This window comes from Felis catus, chromosome C2 (assembly GCF_018350175.1).
Source record: "Felis catus isolate Fca126 chromosome C2, F.catus_Fca126_mat1.0, whole genome shotgun sequence".
Classification (NCBI taxonomy): Eukaryota; Metazoa; Chordata; class Mammalia; order Carnivora; family Felidae; genus Felis; species Felis catus.
The window spans coordinates 59,366,303-59,385,421 of NC_058376.1; the positions used below are offsets into that span (position 1 = coordinate 59,366,303).

Consider the following 19,119-nt stretch of genomic DNA (forward strand, 5'->3'; position numbering starts at 1 on the left):
AGAAATTTATTAAGAACTTTGAATTAAATCAGGATATTTAGCAAGGCTCCAGGAAAGAAGCTAAAGCAGTGTTTAACTGCTTTGCAGCCTGTGTGCATCAAAATCACCTGAGCTCCTTGCTAAAAATGCAGGCTTCTGTCCCCAGCCCCTGGCTGTGTTTATCAGTCTTTCAGAAGGGAATCCCCATTTTTAAACCACCCACTAAGTGATTCTCAAAACAGCCTCAAGTAGGAGAACCACTAGTGTAGACAAGTGGGAAAATGTGCAAAAAAACAATAGGCCAAATAAGGAGTGGAAAGGAAATAAAATGAAGATGGCCAAGGAAAAGAAGGATGCGGTATATACTAGGGCACTGTTTTATTTTTCTCTACATCCATATATAACATAAAACTTAAGGCTACAACCTACTTAACAAATAGAATAGTACTGACCTAATTTTAGTAAACTAGAACACTTGAAAAATACATCAAACCTTGTATTATTGAAAACACATAAGATTTATCCTCTCTGAGTAATGGTACAAACAGTATACAACTATCAGATGACAGCATCAGCACCAAATTATAAATTTATGTGTGGCCTCACCACTGGGTCTATTTTGTGTAAACTAAGCTTTCTTTTTCTTCTCTTCTTTTTTTTTAACTTATTTATTTTGAGAGAGAGAGAGAGAGAGAGAGAACAGGGGAGGGCAGAGAGAGAGGGAGACAGAATCCCAAGCAGGCTTTGCACCATCAGCATGGAGACCCACAAAGAGCTCAAACCCACAAACTGTGAGATCATGACCTGAGCCAAAATCAAGAATGCGGTGCTTAACCGACTGAGCCACCCAGGCACCCAATAAGCTTTATTTTTCATTTGACTTCCTCATCTACTTCTATTTTGTTATCTTGTACTTCATGTATAACCATACGCCACCGTACGTCCTTTTTGGAGAAAAGTCTATTTGGAATTAATCACTGGCACCCAAATAATAAACCAAAAAAAAAAAAAAAAAAAAAAAAATCCCAGAAACTTTTGGAGATCTTCAAAAGCATTTTAATATGCCTTTCTGTGAGGTATGGTGAAAAGATGAAGTGAAATAATGGTTGTGACCAGTCCCTAATACACTTAGTGGCAAAATTTTTTAGTCCTTTTTGATGATTAATTCTAACATATAATCAAGAATTATATGCACAACCATTAGAAGCTACAAACCTTGGTGTTCAGAGGGGGACTTACCTACAATGGAGCCATAAGACCAAAGTGACCTTTTAAGTACTCCTTGATACTTTGCTTTCCATCCCAGCCCATCCCCATATATCTAAGGCACAGAGTAGGTTTTTATCAACCTAATTACTCAGTTCTTAATTCCCTGGTAAATCATAAAATTATTCAGTTTTTAAGGGACCCACCAGCCTTTTTTTTTTCTTTTTTAATGTTTATTTTTGAGAGACAGAGCACGAGTGGGGTAGGGGCATAAAGAAAGGTAGACACAGAATCCAAAGCAGGCTCCAGGCTCTGAGCTGTCAGCACAGAGCATGACGTGAGCTTCAAACTCATGAACCTGTAAGATTATGACCTGAGCTGATGCTGGGATACTTAACTTAACCGACTAAGCCACCCAGGTGCCCCAGGGACCCACCAGCTTTAATTAAGGAATTACATCTGCTTCTCAAGGACAGGATATGGTAAATTTTTTCATCTTAACCCCTGGTACAAAGTCAAAATTTGGCTATTTAGTAGTCAAGTACTTGTCAATTAAATGACACAGAGCTACTATAAATATTTATTGAACTGACATTACTGCTGTACAGCGTTACACTAAATAAGCTCCTGAGTCCAAGTAGTATTTCCAAATCTTTCCAGAACTCAGCAAGTTCCACGTAAAACAGAACACTGGACCAGTTTGTTAAGCACTTAAATGTCTCATATATGAGCATTTAAACACCCATTAAGGCAAAAATATCATCAATGTCATCTGTCTCCTTAATGGTTCCTGATGTATTATGTTTGTTCATTTGCATCACTGTCCATGAATTAGTTTCATTTTCATTGTTTCCTGTAAGGTTTTCATGAATTTGTTTCTCTTTAGTTTGTATGACAGGATTTGAAACTCTGCTCCTCAAGAGTTGCTTATTGTTGGAGTAGAGATCAGTTCTATGAACTGAACAGTGTGAGCGTTTCCATTTTCTGCTATCTGTAGCATTCTGCATCCCTTGAGGGGACTGTTGAATTTCCTTTGAAAGAGTCAACTGCAACTTTCTCTGCAGTCTCTTCTGTCCCAGTAAAAATCTACTCTGAGATCTTCTTTGTCTCAAATGATGCTTTGAAGTCTTGATTCCTGAGCCACGAAGAAGGCAGTTGCAAATAGATGCTTTTATGCACTTTAGTTTCTTTGGTAAACTTTAAAGGATAAGAGAAAGGAAAATTCTGGGATTAAGACACAGAAAACATTTTCAAAAACTTTTGTCTTCCTTTTACCAACACCTAACAGAAAAGTACACAATTTATCTTTAAGTCTTGTGCCCGTGTACAACCCCACAACCATCGGAAAAAATAAAGAAATAGAAGCTTGAACCCAAATCTGTGTTTTCAGAGCAAAGGTTTCCTCTGACTCAGGTTGTAGACGAATATGTGCCCATTATGTTCCCAAAGTAAAGTAGCTCCTACAACTGCCTAGCAAGGTAGCTGAATGGTGAGATACCTCCATACTTTAGTGTCAGAGCTTTTCCCTGATAACTACTGTTCATAATGTAATAGGGGTGGAGCTGAGGAAAGGATATATCACAATTAGGAATATTTGGATTTTTCATATCTGGATAAACAACTTCATGTTGTAGAAGGAAATAAGGGAAAAGGAGTAAATGTGAAGAGAGAGTTTAAGAATGAAAAGATAGAGCTTCTGGCATAGACCAATTGGGCTACCCTAATTGTGATTCATGTACCATCTTCAAGCTTGGGAATTCAGAACTCAAATAGCTGATCATTTTAGGTGTTTTGCTTCTGAATAAGGTATACTGCCACAAGGTGTATCAGTACCTTGCTAACTCCCTCACCACTTGTGATAGATTTCAAAAGATTAGCATGGGTCTGTAATTTCTACCCCATCACCCTTCCCTTTTCTTTTCTTTTTTTTTTTTAATTTTATTTATTTATTTATTTTGAGAGAGAGAAAGCGTGAGTAGGGGAGGGGCAGGAAGAGGAGAGAGCAAGAATCCCAAGCAGGCTCCGCACTGGCAGCATGAAGCCCAACACGGGGTTTGAACCCACAAACTGTGAGATCATGACCTGACCTGAGCCGAAGTCAGACACTTAACTAACTGAGCCACCTAGGTGCCCCCTCTTTTGCTTTTTAAATAAATACATAACTTTGAGAAAGCCCATTATAATGTAGTGAATCATGATCAGTTTCCAAACCCTTTTACTTGTCTTACTATAAGTGGTAATTTTTAAGTGTACCTCCTAATTAAAATGGGAATAGAAAAAATGAAAAAAGAATCAGAGGATCTGAATGGAGTTCTAGATCTCCCAACTGTAACAACCTAATCAAAATCCCCTATTTCCTCATCTACAAAATGAGAGTAATACTGCCTATCTCAGAGAGTTATCGTGTACATTAAATAAATTATAAATTGGACTATAAATATATTATTGAAACAGCAAAACATGGCAGTTTGAAAGAGCGCTATCTTTGTGGGGTATGGAATAATGGTTGAACCAAATAAACACTAGTTTGTTACCATTCTCATTAACTTTTATTTATTATCATCTCTGTCTCAGGCTGAGTTTTCCACTCTAGAATAGATCCTTTTTAGATGGCTACAGGTCTTTAAGGGACGCTAATGTAGATACCTTTCCAACAATTTCATCCCTTAGGAATACTTAACAACTTCTCTCATAGCTCTTAATCAAAACTTGTTTTTGTTGATCTTTGCAGCCAGTGGTCTGAAATTGTTACCATGGGCATCTATTATTTTTCAATAAAAATATAAAACCCTAGGGGTGCCTGGGTGGCTCAGTCAGTTGAGCATCTGACTTCGGCTCAGGTCATGATCTCGCTGTTCGTGAGTTCAAGCTCCACGTTGGACTCTGTGCTGACAGCATGGAGCCTGGAGCCTGCTTCGGATTCCGTGTCTCCCTCTCTCTCTGCCCCTCCCCTGCTTGCACTCTGTTTTTCTCTAAATAAACTATATATATATATATATATATATATATATACACACACACACACACACACACACACACACATATACACACACACACATAATATATATAAAATATATAAAATATGTATATATATATATATATACATAATATATAAAATATATATATATAAAATATATATAAAATCCTAAAGTATCTAACTTCATTGTAGTGCTTCAAGTAATACTGGTCACAATAAAAGATAATCATCCTTAAGTGGTTCTGTGACCCTAAGGACCACAAGAAGAGGAAATCAATACCCGGAGAATCTGGCACCCATGAACGAACATGACCTGACCCTAACCCCAGAGTCTGGTGTGTGCCCTTGTAAGAGGCAGACTGCTTCTGCTCTCACATCCTCATCCTGCTATGCTGAAGCTGCGGGCAGACTGGCTGTCTCTCCTATGAGAGCAAGGGCTAGAGCTAGTGCTCCATGAGAATTAAGTCTGTCTTACACAGGAGTATCCCCAGGCTTAACATACCACAGACACTCCTAAGGCTCTCTGAATTAACAGATGGAATGGGGAAGAGTATAAGTGAATAAATCCAATTAACCAAGTTAACTTTCTTCCTCTCAATAATAAAGCTGTGCCCAACAAAAGCAAACAAAACTGCATTTGGAATAGATCCCTCTTTTAGCCCCCCTAGAGCTACTGGACGTACCATTTTTTTTAAAAAGCTGACTTGAATATATATAGGTTTGCCTAAATGACAACAGCAAAAGTTAAGGATATAATTTTTATTATATACCTACCTATGGCCTTGAGCTTCCACATGTTTAAGCCGGTTACTTTTAAGAAGTTTGTTACCCAGGAAGGAGGCCTGAGCCTTGAGTTTTTTGCTCCTGCACCACAAAATTGCTATTTGGATTTCTTCAGAAAGTTGAGTGAAAGTCTTAGCCCCTCGAAATCTTTGCACAAAACTTTTGGCACAGGGAGTTCCTGATGCTCTCTGAGAAGAATGTTTGGTTGCCTTTAGTTTGGACTGAGAACATTTAACGCTGGTCTCCTGAAATATGGAAAGGTGAAAAAAATATATTGGATTTGTTACTGACTTACAAATATATAACAACAAAGAAAAGTTAACTCACCATGAGAATTAGAAAATGTCTTAAGAAGGAAACCTTTTTTTAAGCTCACTGTGCTTTTCTCTGTCTCAAAAAACTTAATTTTTTATCAACTGCTCCTAACACAAGATGTTTTTCCCCTCTGTGCAACAATAGATCTCATCTCTAACTGAATTCAGGTGGGAAACATAGATGGGAAGTATACTATAAATATTCTGACAGATAACCTACTTAACCTATACATAAAAATGAATAAATATTGGTCAAAGTCTATCTAGGAAAAAAAATCACTGAAGAGACCTTTTCGTAGATACTACTGGATTACCACAGATTTGTTTTTCACTTATTTCTATACCCTAAGTTACCCTCAACACTGGGTCACAAACGTCACTGGAAATGCATGGAGATACGGATGGCTGCTGAAAATATGTTAAAAATGCTTAAACCGAGCATCATTTCTGATTCAATCATCTTTTGATGTGGCACCTTTGTCTCTTCAACCCCATCTTTCTATATCAAGTGGAGTTTGAATTGTACCAACTTTTATTGTTTATGAAAATATGCCACTTACTAGATTTGCTTTCATCCTTCATTCAAAACTTGCCTTCTTCCAAATTTCTCACTCAAGAAAAACATTAAAAAAGTAATAGAAAATGTAAAAGTAGAGACATAGCAATACTTTGTGTTGGTGATCAATAAAAGAAATTTGACCTTGAAAACAAGCTGAGCATGTTAGTGCTAATTGCTAGAAATGTGGTAGTGATGAGTCATGACTAAGCTGACCAACCAGCCAGCTTCAAAACCAGCTCACCTAGGAACAGCAGGATGGACTGCAGAGAGCTACAGTTCCTGAGACAGCTGACAAAACTATTTGGGGGACTGATGTAATGGTAAAGAACAAAGACTGTGAAACCAAACTGCCTGTGTTCAAATCCCAGCTCTGCCCCGTATTTGCTGTGTGGCCTGAGCAATTTCTTATCCCTTCTATACTTCAATTTTCTCAGCTGAAATATGGAAACAGTAATAATATCACCAGCCTCACAGGGTTTTTGCAAGGTTGATAGGAGTTAATACATGTAAAGCATTTCGAACACTGCCTGGCATAGAGTAAGTGCAGTATATGTGTTAGCTGTTATTACGATGATGATGAAGACACTGATGAAGATGATGATGATGATTCCTCCCTCTGGAACTCATAAATTGGACAGAATATAGATCCAAGCTAGAATCCTTATAAACATTCAAGAAAGTACTCTGACTTACTAGAAATGATTAAGAATTCTTAAATAGAACGAAGAAATAATCCATGCGAGAAACCAGGAGAAAACAATTTGAGAAGAACAGATGGTAATAGAAGTCAAGTAGTTACCACATGAAAGAGGGTGACACTGATGTCCTTATCTGTTGCTAGGTCCAGAACAGAATTTACAGATACTAAGAGGAATCATGTTAAAACTTGAACCCTGACAGGGAAAGAAAGAGAAGCCTCATGACAAAAGACAAGGATGACAGTAACAATGAAAAAAGTAGCTAATGACATCTAACAACAGTTAAGTGCTTTGAATACTTTACATGAATTAAAACTGCATAATCCCATAAGGTGCATACTGTTATTAGAAAACAGAGGTTTGGACAGGTCAAGAAACTTATATAAGGTCATACAGCTAGTACCAACTGAAGCCAGAACTCAAACCATTTCTGTCTGACTACAAAGTGCATACTCTTAATATAATCCACACCTGCAGTGGATCCTAAGGGCAATTTAAAATTCTAGTGAAATGCTTAGTAAAATGTTTCTGGAGGCATTCTATAAACTGAATTTCCTGGATACGCTCAGTCCTTTGGGAGTGCCTGTATTCATTCAGAAACAGGCTGAGAACTAAGATGGCACTAAGCCGAGAGCTGGTGACAAAAACAGAGGATTCAATCTCTGCCCTTGGTAAGTGGTATCTACTTTATAAAGTAGCAGAATCATAAGCCATAGTAATAGAAGCCAGACAAACCTGAATAGCCTTGTGCTTCAGCTGTTTGCAGAAAGCTCTCAAATCAAATTCTGATGACTTCTCTGTAGAGGTGGAGAGACCACAGATACAAAAACTTAAGCAAACAATTTTCAAATCAATGAATTCTCAAGTATATAATATTTCTTGCCAAATTACTACAAAAGAAATAAAGGGAATTAGATGAGTATGTGCTAAGAAAAAATTACCTTTGAAGATTTTCTTACTCTTTACTGGCTGTCCAAGATCCACATTATTCTGAATATTGATCTTCATTTGCTTAGTTTTTTTGGAAATTCTGTGTACAGTTTCTTTGCTAGACCTTGGTGATTGATTTTTTGTTAAAAACAGTTTATTTAACAATTTAGTTACTCCTTTAGCTGCAAAAGCTGTGGGCATTTTTTTCTTAAAGACCTCAAAATAGGGCTGTCCTAAAAATTCGGCAATATCAGAAGGAAAGGTAAAATCTTTGAAGTAAGGCAGTGGTTGAATCCTAGAGACTTCATGAAGCAATCCAAACAATGGCTCATATAAAGAAGTCAGCCTTTTTAAAACACCTTTATAGAGAACCCTAGAGAAAGAGGAGGTCATGAATTAGCCAGTAATTATAATTTGCAGATTATTTAATAACCACAACAGATTCAAAACTGAAAATAAATGTCGATCAATCTGCCACTACAGATAAAAAACGCTCTGGGACATATTTGCATAGAGCCAGATTTGTCCAGCCCAAACAGAAAAATCCAAGTACAAAATTTACTTTAAGTACTACATGGAACAATGTCTCAAAGGATATGCAACAAAATGTAAAGTGTGGTGAGATTTTAGGTAAATTTCAGGTTCTTCGCTCTCTCTTTTTTTTTTTTTTTTGGAATGTCTTAAAATAAACATGTATTATTACTATAATCAGCAAAAATTAAAGCTATTTTCGTTATAGAAAAGAATGGAAGGTTTGACATTTTAAAATAATATGTTAGTTATTAGTAGTTCTAATGTTGTTACCCCTAAGAATAAGCAGAATAAACAAGATGAAATAGTACTTGAGATACCCAGGTTAAGACATCAAGGACATAACCATCAACACTCTAGTTCCTAATCCATCCCAAATAAACTCTGACCAAGTGAAGAGATGGAACCCCTGCACCATCAGCATCCCACAGGAAAACAAATATGAAAACCACTAATGAGAAACCTAGGTGGAGTTAGATGAAAAACAAATGAAGGATTTCAGAGGTAGGTGCATACATACCATAACCTGCTCACCAGCCCAACCATCACAAGGTTTAAAATAATGAATTCTTGTAAACCTAGATGTTTCACAGTCAAGCTGGAGAATCAAGTTAAAGTTGGAAAACAAAACCAAAGTAACTGGGTTTTGTAAGTTACATTTATGAAAGAAACAGATTGGAAATAGAATTTTCTTGAAGAAATTAAAGCTTTAAAACATGTTCTGGGGGCGCCTACGTGGCTCAGTCAGTGAAGCCTCCGACTTTGGCTCAGATCAGGATCTCAGGATTTGCAGGTTCAAAGTCCTGTTGTCGGGCTCTGTGCTGTCAGCTCAGAGCCTGGAGTCTACTTCAGATTCTATGTCTCCCTCCCTCTCTCTGCCCCTCCCCCACTCACACTCTGTCTCTCTCTCAAAAAATAAATGAACATTAAAAACAAATTAAAAAACAAACAAACATGTTCTGTTTCAGGCATGGAAACTTAAAGTAACATGCACTCTGCAAGAACACTCATTATTTTACTTCTAAGATTAAGAATTTCTATCAGTGCCCTTATGATAAGACATGTTAGAAAGAGACTGGCAGTCTCTGGCAATGGCTGTATCAAGCAATTCCTAGAAAAAGGAGGCCAAGAAGCAAAATGTTAAGAATAGGTTATAACTTCCACAAACCTCCTAGCTTTCAAACAAATACTATTAAATATATCCAAACAATTCCAATTCAGGGGAAGGCATTTCAGTTGATTCAAGGATACAGAAATGTCTTGCAGCAACAGTCCAAGAGGCGAAGTAACAACTTGCAGGCTCCCAAAATCTTCATGAGCACCAATTCAACCACTGGTTGGCTAGGGATGACATATGCTTCGGTAGTTACACGATGATTTTCACTTCACAAAAAATGGAAAAGTATGTTCTTTTTATTCTTAAAGTTCATTAATTATAAAGCTCTTACATAGCAGTTTTCAAGTGCAGGTGAGCTTGAAGCTCAATTTGAAATAGTTCTGCTCAACAGTGACTTACTAAGTTGATGGACACTGATATTTCAATGTAATCTATTGTGACCCAGATGTCAGTATCCTGCCATCCCTCCACAAGCCAACAGAGGAGACATTCTCACAAATACCAGGTGCCCGTTACTAAAACAAAATCTGCACAACTGAAGCACAATTGATTATATCCCAACACCAAGCAAAGTCCAAAGAGAGACCGCACGAAAGACAGAGTTCCCAGCCCACCACAAAGCCCATCACAAAGCAGCTGGACCACTTACTTGGAAGAAAACAACTCAGACAGATGTTGAATTGAACCCTCCAAATCCATGTTTTTCAAACGTTTTAAACATTGTTCAACCTGGAAGGGGAAGAGTAGCTCAAATTCATAGAATACGGACATGGCCACTGATGGGACGAGGAAAGCAAAGATACGCAAAAGTTCAAATTATGGAAGGGGCGCCTGGGTGGCTCAGTCAGTTAAGTGGCGGACTTTAGCTCAGGTCATGACCTCACAGCTTGTGAGTTTGAGCCCTGCGTCGGGCTCTGTGCTGACAGCTTGGAGCCTGGAGCCTGCTTCAGATTCTGTGTCTCCCTCTCTCTCTACCCCTCCCCCACTTGTACTCTGTCTCTGTCTCTCAAAAATGAATGTAAAAAAATTTTTTTAAAAATTCAAAGTATGGAAATACACTGAACACTACAGAATATTTTCATTTTAGGTAAAATAATCTGTAGCCCAAAGCAACTGCTCCTGCTCAAAAATTGGAAATTAACCCACCTGAACACATTTCTCAAACCCAGTTATAACTAAGAATTTACTATATGCCAGGATGTGATTGATGCTATAAAGGGCACTGAAGTAAGTATGAGATTATTCTCAAGATTATCATTTTTCTGAAGCAACATGATTTCTCACAGTGAGACAATTAAAACAAGATAGTAGATTAATTAACTACTTGATTTCAACAGCTTGTAAATGGCCTCAGAGATGAGCAAAGTGATTTACTCACTTTACAAGTATATACGGGATACTTTATGCAAGGCATGCTGGGAAATAAAATAGTATATGACACTCCCCCATCTCTAGTTGCTAAAAACCTAGTAGTAAAAATAAGAAGACATACAAAATATTTAAATGCTGAAATAAAAGATGTGCCTTATTTAAAATTGCAGTCCCCTCAGCACTCTACCCTTTCCTGCTTTATTTTTCTCCATGACGCTTTCGATGGACGGACTGACTGATGGCCTTTCTCCTCTCAACTACAGTGTAAACTCCATGAGGGCAGTATATTTCATCTATCTTATCCACCACTGTAACTCAGTACTTAGCACAGTGTTAAGAAGGCACTCAGTAGCATTTTTACTTAATAACAAAACAACAAAAAGCTATCCATTTTACAAAATGTGGTAAGAATTCTATGATCTCCAGGAAATACCACACAAAAGACATGCATGGGATGGCATCCAGACTTTGAAGAGTGTAAAAATCTGGATGGGCACTGACACTGGCAAAGATAATATCTTGCTAACGCTATATATATGCTAAAAACTTAAGTATTGATTCTGTTGTAACAGCATAGCTTTCAGAATAGTGAAGGCAACGATCCTCAAATTCTCTGGGGTTAGCTCCTATCTTTTCAGTTTTTAATTCCGGATCCTATACTTTGAGAGAAGTACTGACAAACCAAGATGGGAAAGCACTTGGGAAATACAGTGAGCGAGCTATGGTTCAAAAATAAAAACAGGAAAATCATTTTGAGAATTTAAGCAAGGCAGAACAAGGAGGAACATAACAGTCTTCATATACTCTCTTGTCACACATAAAGAGGAACTGACTATTTTTTGTGCTTCATTTATGGGAATATTAGAGATAGGGTAATTCTACTACTCTTCTTTCTTCGAAGGGAGAAAAAATAACGTAGATGACAGTACTGAGTAAATAAGGAAATGTTAAGCAGGTCTAAGGCAGCAGTAGTAATGGAGATGGTAGTTGCAGGAGCATGAGACACGTTCCCTACTCTAAGGGACGGCAGGAAAAATAAACCATACACAAATAACTGCCACATGCAGACTGTACTCAATACCATAAGAGAACCACAAAGGGGAAGCCCAAATAGCCCACAGTCATAAAAAGAAGAGGTCAACCACACTAATAATCAAAACATGCAACTTAAAATGAGATTACCACAATATGCCCTCATGTTACTCTTTGGGAAGAAGTTTATCACTGCTGGACAGCTTGAAATGGGACTTACAGGATGGCAAGGCTTTTACCAGGCAGAGATGGAGGGTCTGGGCATGCTAAATATACAGAGCCAGATAAGCAAATGTTCAGGTGAGAGAACAAATGTGGTGAGCACGAGACTTGTGAAGAGTTCAGGTTGTCTGGAATATAAAATATATGAAGGTGAGAGAGAAGCCTGAGCTACAGAAAACTGAAAAGGCCAGATCATGGAGGATCTTACAAGCTAAGCTAAGAGGTTTCATCTTTACTCAGGAGCCAGTAGAGAACCATTAATAAAAATCAAAGCTGTGCTTCATGATGATTAACTCGGCTTTGGCATATAGAATATGTCAGAGTATAGGAAAGACTGGAGTTGAGGAAAGATCAATTAGGATAGCAAGACAATTAAAAGTTGACATGGTCTAAAAAAAAGAAGATGCAGCCAGAACTAGAATAAGGGTGTAGAAGCATAGAAAATTTTTGACTAACCAACTGACTTATGGGAGAGCTACATAAGAGGAAGAAGCAGAGAAAATGGAACACCAGATTTTTCTGACTGGATAATTATTCACAGCTTGGAAAGCCAGAAGGAAAAGCAGGTTCAATCTGACACTTTCAAGTTGAAATATACTCAAGTTTGGTTTTGGAGTAAAAGACTCATGAGATAAAAAGCTGCCCCAGAGAAGAAAACTTAGGAAAAGACCATGCTCCCAGATCTTTCTTTGAAGAAGAAATCTCCCATCTTTTTTTTGCCTTAAGTAATGGGAGCAGAAAATTAACCAGAAAGCACGAATCTGTAAGGTTAGAGAACACGTCTGTGTTCTTCACCCTGTATACTGAGCACCAAGCGCAGTACCTGGCACATAGGAAGTTACAAAAAAGGGCGCCTGGGTGGCTCAGTCAGTTAAGTGTCAGACTCTTGATTTCAGCTCATGTCATGATGTCAGGGTGGTGAGATGGAGCCCCGTGTCAGGCTCTGTGCTGAGCATGGAGCCTGTTTAAGATCTCTCTCTCTCCCACTCTCTCTCTGGCCCTCCTCACCCTCTCTAAAAAAAAGGGGGGGGGGGGCTACACAAAATACCTGCAGAATTAATAAAGTGAATGAATGAATGAGATTATAAAGAACCCAGCTTAGGAGATTCAGCCCTGTAGTGTAGAGGGCCCAATCTAAAAATTATAGGAAACCACTTTCCATAACTTGTTATATAGCCATTTACTCTAATATATTACTGATTAGATTATATGTCCCACAATATATAAACCATGACTTTGTTCTTTTTATGATATTTAGGATTTTGATTATGCTCAGGAAGTTGTTCTTTAATCCGGCACTTTGTCTTGCTTAAATCACTGTTATCTGTGAACCAGGCAAAAGCATTCTCAATATAGATTATATATAATGACGAAAACTTTTCATAAAAATTACCCACTAGAAACAAGACTGGGGAAGAATTAAACATAGTTCCTTTCTAAAGAAGTTGCGTTTTGAAATGCTTTCAGGGTGGGGGGTGAGGATGAAAGCCCACATGCAGCTTTGGACTGAAGATCTATTAAGTCACAAGTAATACTAAGTTTCCATACATAACAAAATATTAAGTGGCAGTATGATCTCATTTTCACCAAGTAAACACGTTGAGTCATAAACACAGGGCTTCCTCCTTACCTGTTTGAGGGCTAAATGGGGCTTGTGGTGGCCCATCCTGTAGTGATTGCTGTAAAGGACTGCACATAGCACATCTGTTTCTGCATCCAGGGTTTGGCTCTTCAGTGACAGTGTAACAAGACCACATTCTCTAATTACAGCTGCAACACAAAGGTCTAAACCAGAGACATTTAATAAAACTTAATTTGGGGGTGCCTGGGTGACTCAGTCAGTTAACCATCAACCTCCGCTCAGGACATGATCTTACAGTTGGTGAATTCGAGCCCCGTATCAGGCTCTGTGCTGGCAGCTCAGAGCCTGGAGCCTGTTTAGGATTCTGTGTCTCCCTCTCTCTCTGCCCCTCCCCCGCTCATGCTCTGTCTCTCAAGAAGTAAATAAAAGTTAAAAAAATTTTAAAAAAACTTAATATGTATTTCTACATTAAGTATATTATATAAAAACACTGTGAAGGAACATCTTTCCTTATTAAGGGGATTAAGAACAAATTAATATAACCAGCTTTAGCTGTAAGAACATAATTAAGGATTCTAAGTATGTGAGAAGATGGAAATGGTGACAGATACAAAGTCCAAAATCATTAAGAGAACAACTTCTAAACAAGAAAGTATATTTTTGTAACACATTTTTTTATGATTTTTAATAATCTTTCATATGAAGACTTTGCCATCATGTGGTGGACTCTTACACCTACTTACCTTGATGGTGGGTACCTGTTATACACTTCTCTAAATCCCCAGTTATGTACATAAGCAAGGCAGAATGAATAAACTCATACTCCTAAAAGCAGTGGTACTTTAAGGTAAGAATATATTCAGAAAAGAGAAACCACTATGGCAACTGGAAGTTCCATTATTTGATGCATGCCCGACTGGACACAGGATGCTCAGCAGAACAAAATAACAGCTTCCTAGTCCGAAAAGCTGTGAAGTAGATGGTGGAGTTCATGTGTTTCTCTGTGGCTCTAAGGGTAGCACTATCATCCTAGATGGAAATAACACAAAGGCAGATTCCTACACAACAGGGAGAACCTAATTTTGTTTTGTCCGAACTATATGAAGCCAGAATGGACTACCATGAGGATGGAGAATGAGTTACTGAATTTCCATGCCTGATAGGAATCCTGTTAAGGAATTTTTGAATAGGGGTGCCTGGATGGCTCAGTGCGTTAAGTGTCAGACTTCAGCTCAGGTCATGGTCTCTGATCTCACCGTTAGTGGGTTCCAGCCCGCATCCGCCTCTGTGCTGACAGCTCAGAGCCTGCAGCCTGCTTCAGATTCTGTCTCTCCCTCTCTGCCCCTACCCCACGCATGCTCGCGTGCTCTCTCTCTCTCTCTCTCTCAAAAATAAATAAACATTGAAAAAATTAAGGAACTTTTGAATAGAAGAAGAGGGAAGATTGATCTATAAACTGCCTGGGGATGGATGGGGAAGAGGATGTCATGATTAGATAGGTTGTATTTAATATTAACTATCATTTGAGTGTTTATTTACCGCATTAGGCACTGTTCCAAATGCTTTATAACAGTAACGCTTCTTCAAAACAGCCCTTTGAGGCAGGTGCTATTCTTTATCCACACTTAAAAATGAGCGGAGGCACAGAAAGATTAAATAACGACACTTCCCAACCTGCCCAGCTCCAGCAAAGCGAAGTGCCTGGATTTTCAAACCCAATCTGGCTCCTAACTATTGGGCCCTACTGCCTAAAAACAGCAGTACTATTGGTAAAACACCTTCGTTTAAGAGCACTCTCCCCTAATTATATCATCAGATGCTCCCAAAGCCGGTGGAAGGTAGGGAGGACTAACCCCGTTTTACAGATAAGGAACTAGAGGCCCAGAAGGACTGCAGTCTAAATCCAGCGTGCCCCAGCGCCCTTTTAGAATATCAGGCAACAGACTTCAGGGTGAACGGGGCCGCTAGTGGCCTGTGGGGAGCCCAGGGTTTCCAGACAATACTTCTCCCTAACGCTAGCCACGTCCACCTCTCTCCGCCCACTGGCCGCAGGGCTGGGCCTCGGACCTTCATCGCTCCAGCCAGGCCGTGAGGTAGGTACAGTGAATTAAATGGGGGACGCCAAAGTCAGAAGCACCACAGGCTTCTCCGGGTAACTCGGTAGCCCACGCACCCCAAGTCAGATCCTGCCCCGCGCCCCTTCCCAGTGTCCCGCGGGTTCAGGAAGTCCCGCCCCCTGCGCACGTGCGCTGGGCCCGGTCAGACACCGCCTCCGGAAACGTCTGTGGCTCGCCGGGCCCCCTCACTCACCCAGCGCCGCATCGGGGTCCTGTACCGTCACTGTGCTGTGGCTCCCCGCCTTCGGGATCTTTACGCGGTTCCACGGCTCCGGGCCCGGCGGCACCGTAGCCATCTTGGGACGCGGGGGAGGTACTGGGAAAGGCGGAGCTGGGCGAGGCCTAACGGAGCCACGGAGGGAGGGGAGGTGAGAGGAGATCTGGGGGAGGAAGAGGGCAAGGGGTGGTGCTGGGGCGGGGCCCAGAGGTGGGGGCGGGGCCTTCACGAATCGTGCACCAAATACAGTGGACTGGGAGAGTCCCTAATCACCAAAACCTGTCGGTGTTTCGGAATCTCTCACTTGGAAGAGTTTGGGGGTGGGTGGAAGCCCCATCCCAGTATTACTAAATAAGAATCTCCGAATGAGGAGAGGAATCTGCATTGTGTTTGGGCTTCCCACGGGATTCTGCGGCACAACCAAGTTTGGAATTACTTCAAGGCGTTTTACAGTTGTAGTAACTGAGGCCACCCATAGACCCCTATCTGCAAATCAGACATTGGGGGGAGGAGGAAATGAAATAAAAGAAATGCAAAGTGTGACATTTGAAACACAGAAGACGGCATTTACCTTGTCTGGAAGGCCCTTCTGTCTTCACCAACAGGAAAACTGCCATCACGTCAAAGAAACTTAGAGCCCCTCTGACTCTATCAACCCCGTCCTCTATCATTGTTTAAGACAAGATGGTATCGCAAGCTCTGCTGATCCTCTCCTTATTAATAACTTTCTAATAGATTATTTATCTTCAGCCACAATGACGTCACCTTACTTGAATAAGCCCTTCACTGTAGTGTATTACAGAGGCAATTCGTAGATTTTGGAGACAGACCACCAAGGTTCTGATTCTAGCTCTAGTTCTCAGGAGAGTTACGTAACTTCTCCAAACCTTAGTGTCCTTATGGGTAAAATGAAAATAATAGTCTTTACCTCAGTGTTGTAAGGTGCTTTAGAAGTGTCTGGCATACAGGTACTTACTCCTATCACAATTAATATTGTTATTATTTCTACTGTTTAATGCAAGTAACCTTGCCCTATTGAAACACTTGCCATGCTCTTCCTGTGTGCCTTGGCAAATACTAATTCCTCCACTTGGGTCATCCCCTGAAACACAGTCTCCCTTCCTCAGCTCTGGTGTCATCACCTCTGGGTAGTTCTTCCTGAACATCCCATCCCCACTCCATAACTTGACATAGACTACCATAGTGCCTTGAATTGGCCTCTGTATTAGCTTTCTTTTGCTACTGTATTAAATTACTACAAACTTTGTTGCTTAAAAGACATTATATTTCTGAAGGTCAGAAGGGCAAAATGGATCCCACTGGACTAAAGTTGGCAGGGCTGGATCCTTCTGGAGGTTCTAAGTGAAGAATTCATTTACTTTTTTCAGTTTCTAAAGGCCACTTGCATTCCTCAGCTCATGTCTCCATCCTCCATTTTCCAAGTCAGTAACATAGCATCTTCCAATCTCCCACCACCCTCTCCTACTCTCTCTCATCTTCCTGCCTTCTTAGAAAGACCCTGGTGATTACTTTGGGCCTGCCAAAATAGCCCCATATAATCTTCCCATTTCAGAATCTCTAACTTAATCACATCTATAAAATTTGTTTTGCAGTGTAAGGTAACATAGTCACAGATTCTGAGGATTAACATGTGGACATCTTTGGGGAGCTATTACAGCTATCACAGACTCTCATGAATTTACTTCCCAGTGTCTATTAGTGTATTCGTATGTCTTCAGTGGTCTGTGAGCTTACTGAAGGCAGCACTACCAGTAAAGTTCACTGATCTTTCTTTATGTCTTAATTCTCAGCTCAGTGCATGGCATATAGTAGGATCTCAATAAATTTTAATATTTTTATTGAAGTATAATTGCTATCCAAAGAACCACATATATGTAATGTATACAATTTCACAGTTTTTCAATATTTGCCCGTTGAATAAGAGACTAGAAAATGCTTGAATAGAGCTTTGAAAAGATGATTAGGAATTTCTCAAGCAGATAAGGGAAGAAGGACATCCCTAACAGAAAGGTGTTAAACAACATGGGTTGGAAGAATCAGTGGTCTTGGGTCAGTATTGCTGGCGTTGGTGTGTGCTGAGGGATGAAGCTTGGAGTGGCAGTGTCAGATTCTGGGCAGAACTTGGATTTTACACTGAAGGCTGGTGGTTCCCCACCCTGGATGATCATAATTACCTGAGTAGCTTTTAAAAAATAGAAATTATCTGGTCCCACTTTGGAAATTCTTATTAGGTCTGAGTAGGACTCTAATTTTTGTTTCTTAAAAGTTCCTTGTGATGGTAGTTAGGATTGGGGAGCCCTTGCTGTAGGTGATAAGGAGTCTCTGAGTCTTAGGCAGGACAATTTTGGTTACTTTGCATCAAAGAGCACCCTAAAAGATTTAAAGGAGACGAGGCTGGTCATGAGGAGGTAAAGGAATCTATTGCAAACACTGAGGCAAGACATGATGGTGGCCTGAATTCAAACTTTAACACTGAATATGGATAGTAGAACTTATTTAAATATCTGGTATTTAGATATTTAGATGTCTAGCATGACTTCCAGATTGTTGTTTTGAGTTTGCAAATAGCATTAAAAGGTAGAATAGAGTTAGGTGGGTGGCAAGGATAATGAGATAACTTTTGATACACTGAGTTTGAGGTCACCCACGGCCACAAGAATATGACCAATTCACCAATGGAATAAATGAGACTATAGCTCAAAGGGTGACTGCAAAGGGAGGAAGTAGAATTGGTGAATCTAGGATAATATTTTTAGAAGCTTAGAGAAAGGGGGACAGTTTAATTTATAACAGATATGCAGGATCCATCAGAGTATTGTTTTGTTTCTTATTTTAAGGTAGTGTGTCAGTCAGGGTTCCACCATTCACATAGAATCAATAGGATGTATATATATCACACATATATATGTGTTACATATATATTTTTAAGGGATTTATTGAAAGAAATTGGCCTGCACAATTGTGGGGTTGGATAATCAAGTTTGAAGTCCATAAGGCCAGCCAATAAGAACAGGCTGGGGAGTGCTTGGGTGACTCAGTCAGTTAAGCGCCCGACTTTGGCTCAGAAGGTCTCACAGTTCATAAGTTTGAGTCCTGTGTCAGGCTCTGTAGGCTCTGGTGATAGCTCAGAGCCTGGAACCTGCTTCAGATTCTGTGTCTCCCTCTCTTTCTGCTCCTTCCCCACTCATGCTCTCTCTGTCTCTCAAAAATTAATAAACGTTAAAAAAAATAAAAAAGAACAGTCTGGAAACTCAAGCAGAGCTGAAGCTGCAGCCTATAGAGGGGTTTTTTTCCTCCTTCCTATTTTCAGGGAAACCTACTAAATTTTCAAGGCCTCTTAAACTGATTGGATTGGGTTTACCCAGATTACCCAGGATAATCCTTTACATAAAGTCAGCTGATTTGTAGCTGACAATCTCATCTACAGAATACCTTGATAGAAAGACCTAGACTAGTGTTTGAC

The 19,119-nt window shown here is 39.6% G+C and overlaps 2 protein-coding genes across 11 annotated transcripts in view; one reads left to right on the top strand and one right to left on the bottom strand.

Moving 5' to 3' along the window:
* GTPBP8 (GTP binding protein 8 (putative)) overlaps positions 1-19,119 on the top strand; it is a 149,373-nt gene that overhangs the window by 16,703 nt on the left and 113,551 nt on the right. The window lies entirely within an intron of this gene.
* NEPRO (nucleolus and neural progenitor protein) lies at positions 1,754-15,813 on the bottom strand. Of its 6 annotated transcripts, none has more exons than XM_045036963.1 (10): positions 15,369-15,585; positions 14,841-14,925; positions 13,350-13,489; positions 9,744-9,823; positions 9,229-9,360; positions 8,498-8,575; positions 7,458-7,819; positions 7,252-7,313; positions 4,937-5,190; positions 1,754-2,382 (listed from the first exon to the last, which is right to left on the bottom strand). In XM_045036963.1, exons 3-10 carry the CDS (start codon positions 13,383-13,385, stop codon positions 1,920-1,922), a joined length of 1,467 nt encoding a protein of 488 aa, XP_044892898.1. In that variant the 5' UTR covers positions 13,386-13,489; positions 14,841-14,925; positions 15,369-15,585; the 3' UTR covers positions 1,754-1,919. The 6 variants fall into 6 exon arrangements, with proteins under 6 accessions (XP_044892898.1, XP_044892896.1, XP_003991682.2 ...); XM_045036961.1 differs by having other exon boundaries at positions 13,350-13,504; XM_003991633.4 differs by lacking the exons at positions 14,841-14,925; positions 15,369-15,585 and adding an exon at positions 15,612-15,813 and having other exon boundaries at positions 13,350-13,504.

What these genes read in the sequence shown, in the direction of transcription:
- NEPRO (XM_003991633.4), bottom strand. Translation starts at nt 15,714, where the DNA reads ATGGCTACGGTGCCGCCGGGCCCGGAGCCGTGGAACCGCGTAAAGATC. An exon ending in TGTTGCTGCAAGACATTTCT is followed by an intron (nt 8,576 to 9,228) that starts GTATCCTTGAAT and finishes TTGATTCTCCAG; the next exon opens with CTTGACTGTGAAACATCTAG. An exon ending in GTGGAAGCTCAAGGCCATAG is followed by an intron (nt 2,383 to 4,936) that starts GTAGGTATATAA and finishes TATCCTTTAAAG; the next exon opens with TTTACCAAAGAAACTAAAGT.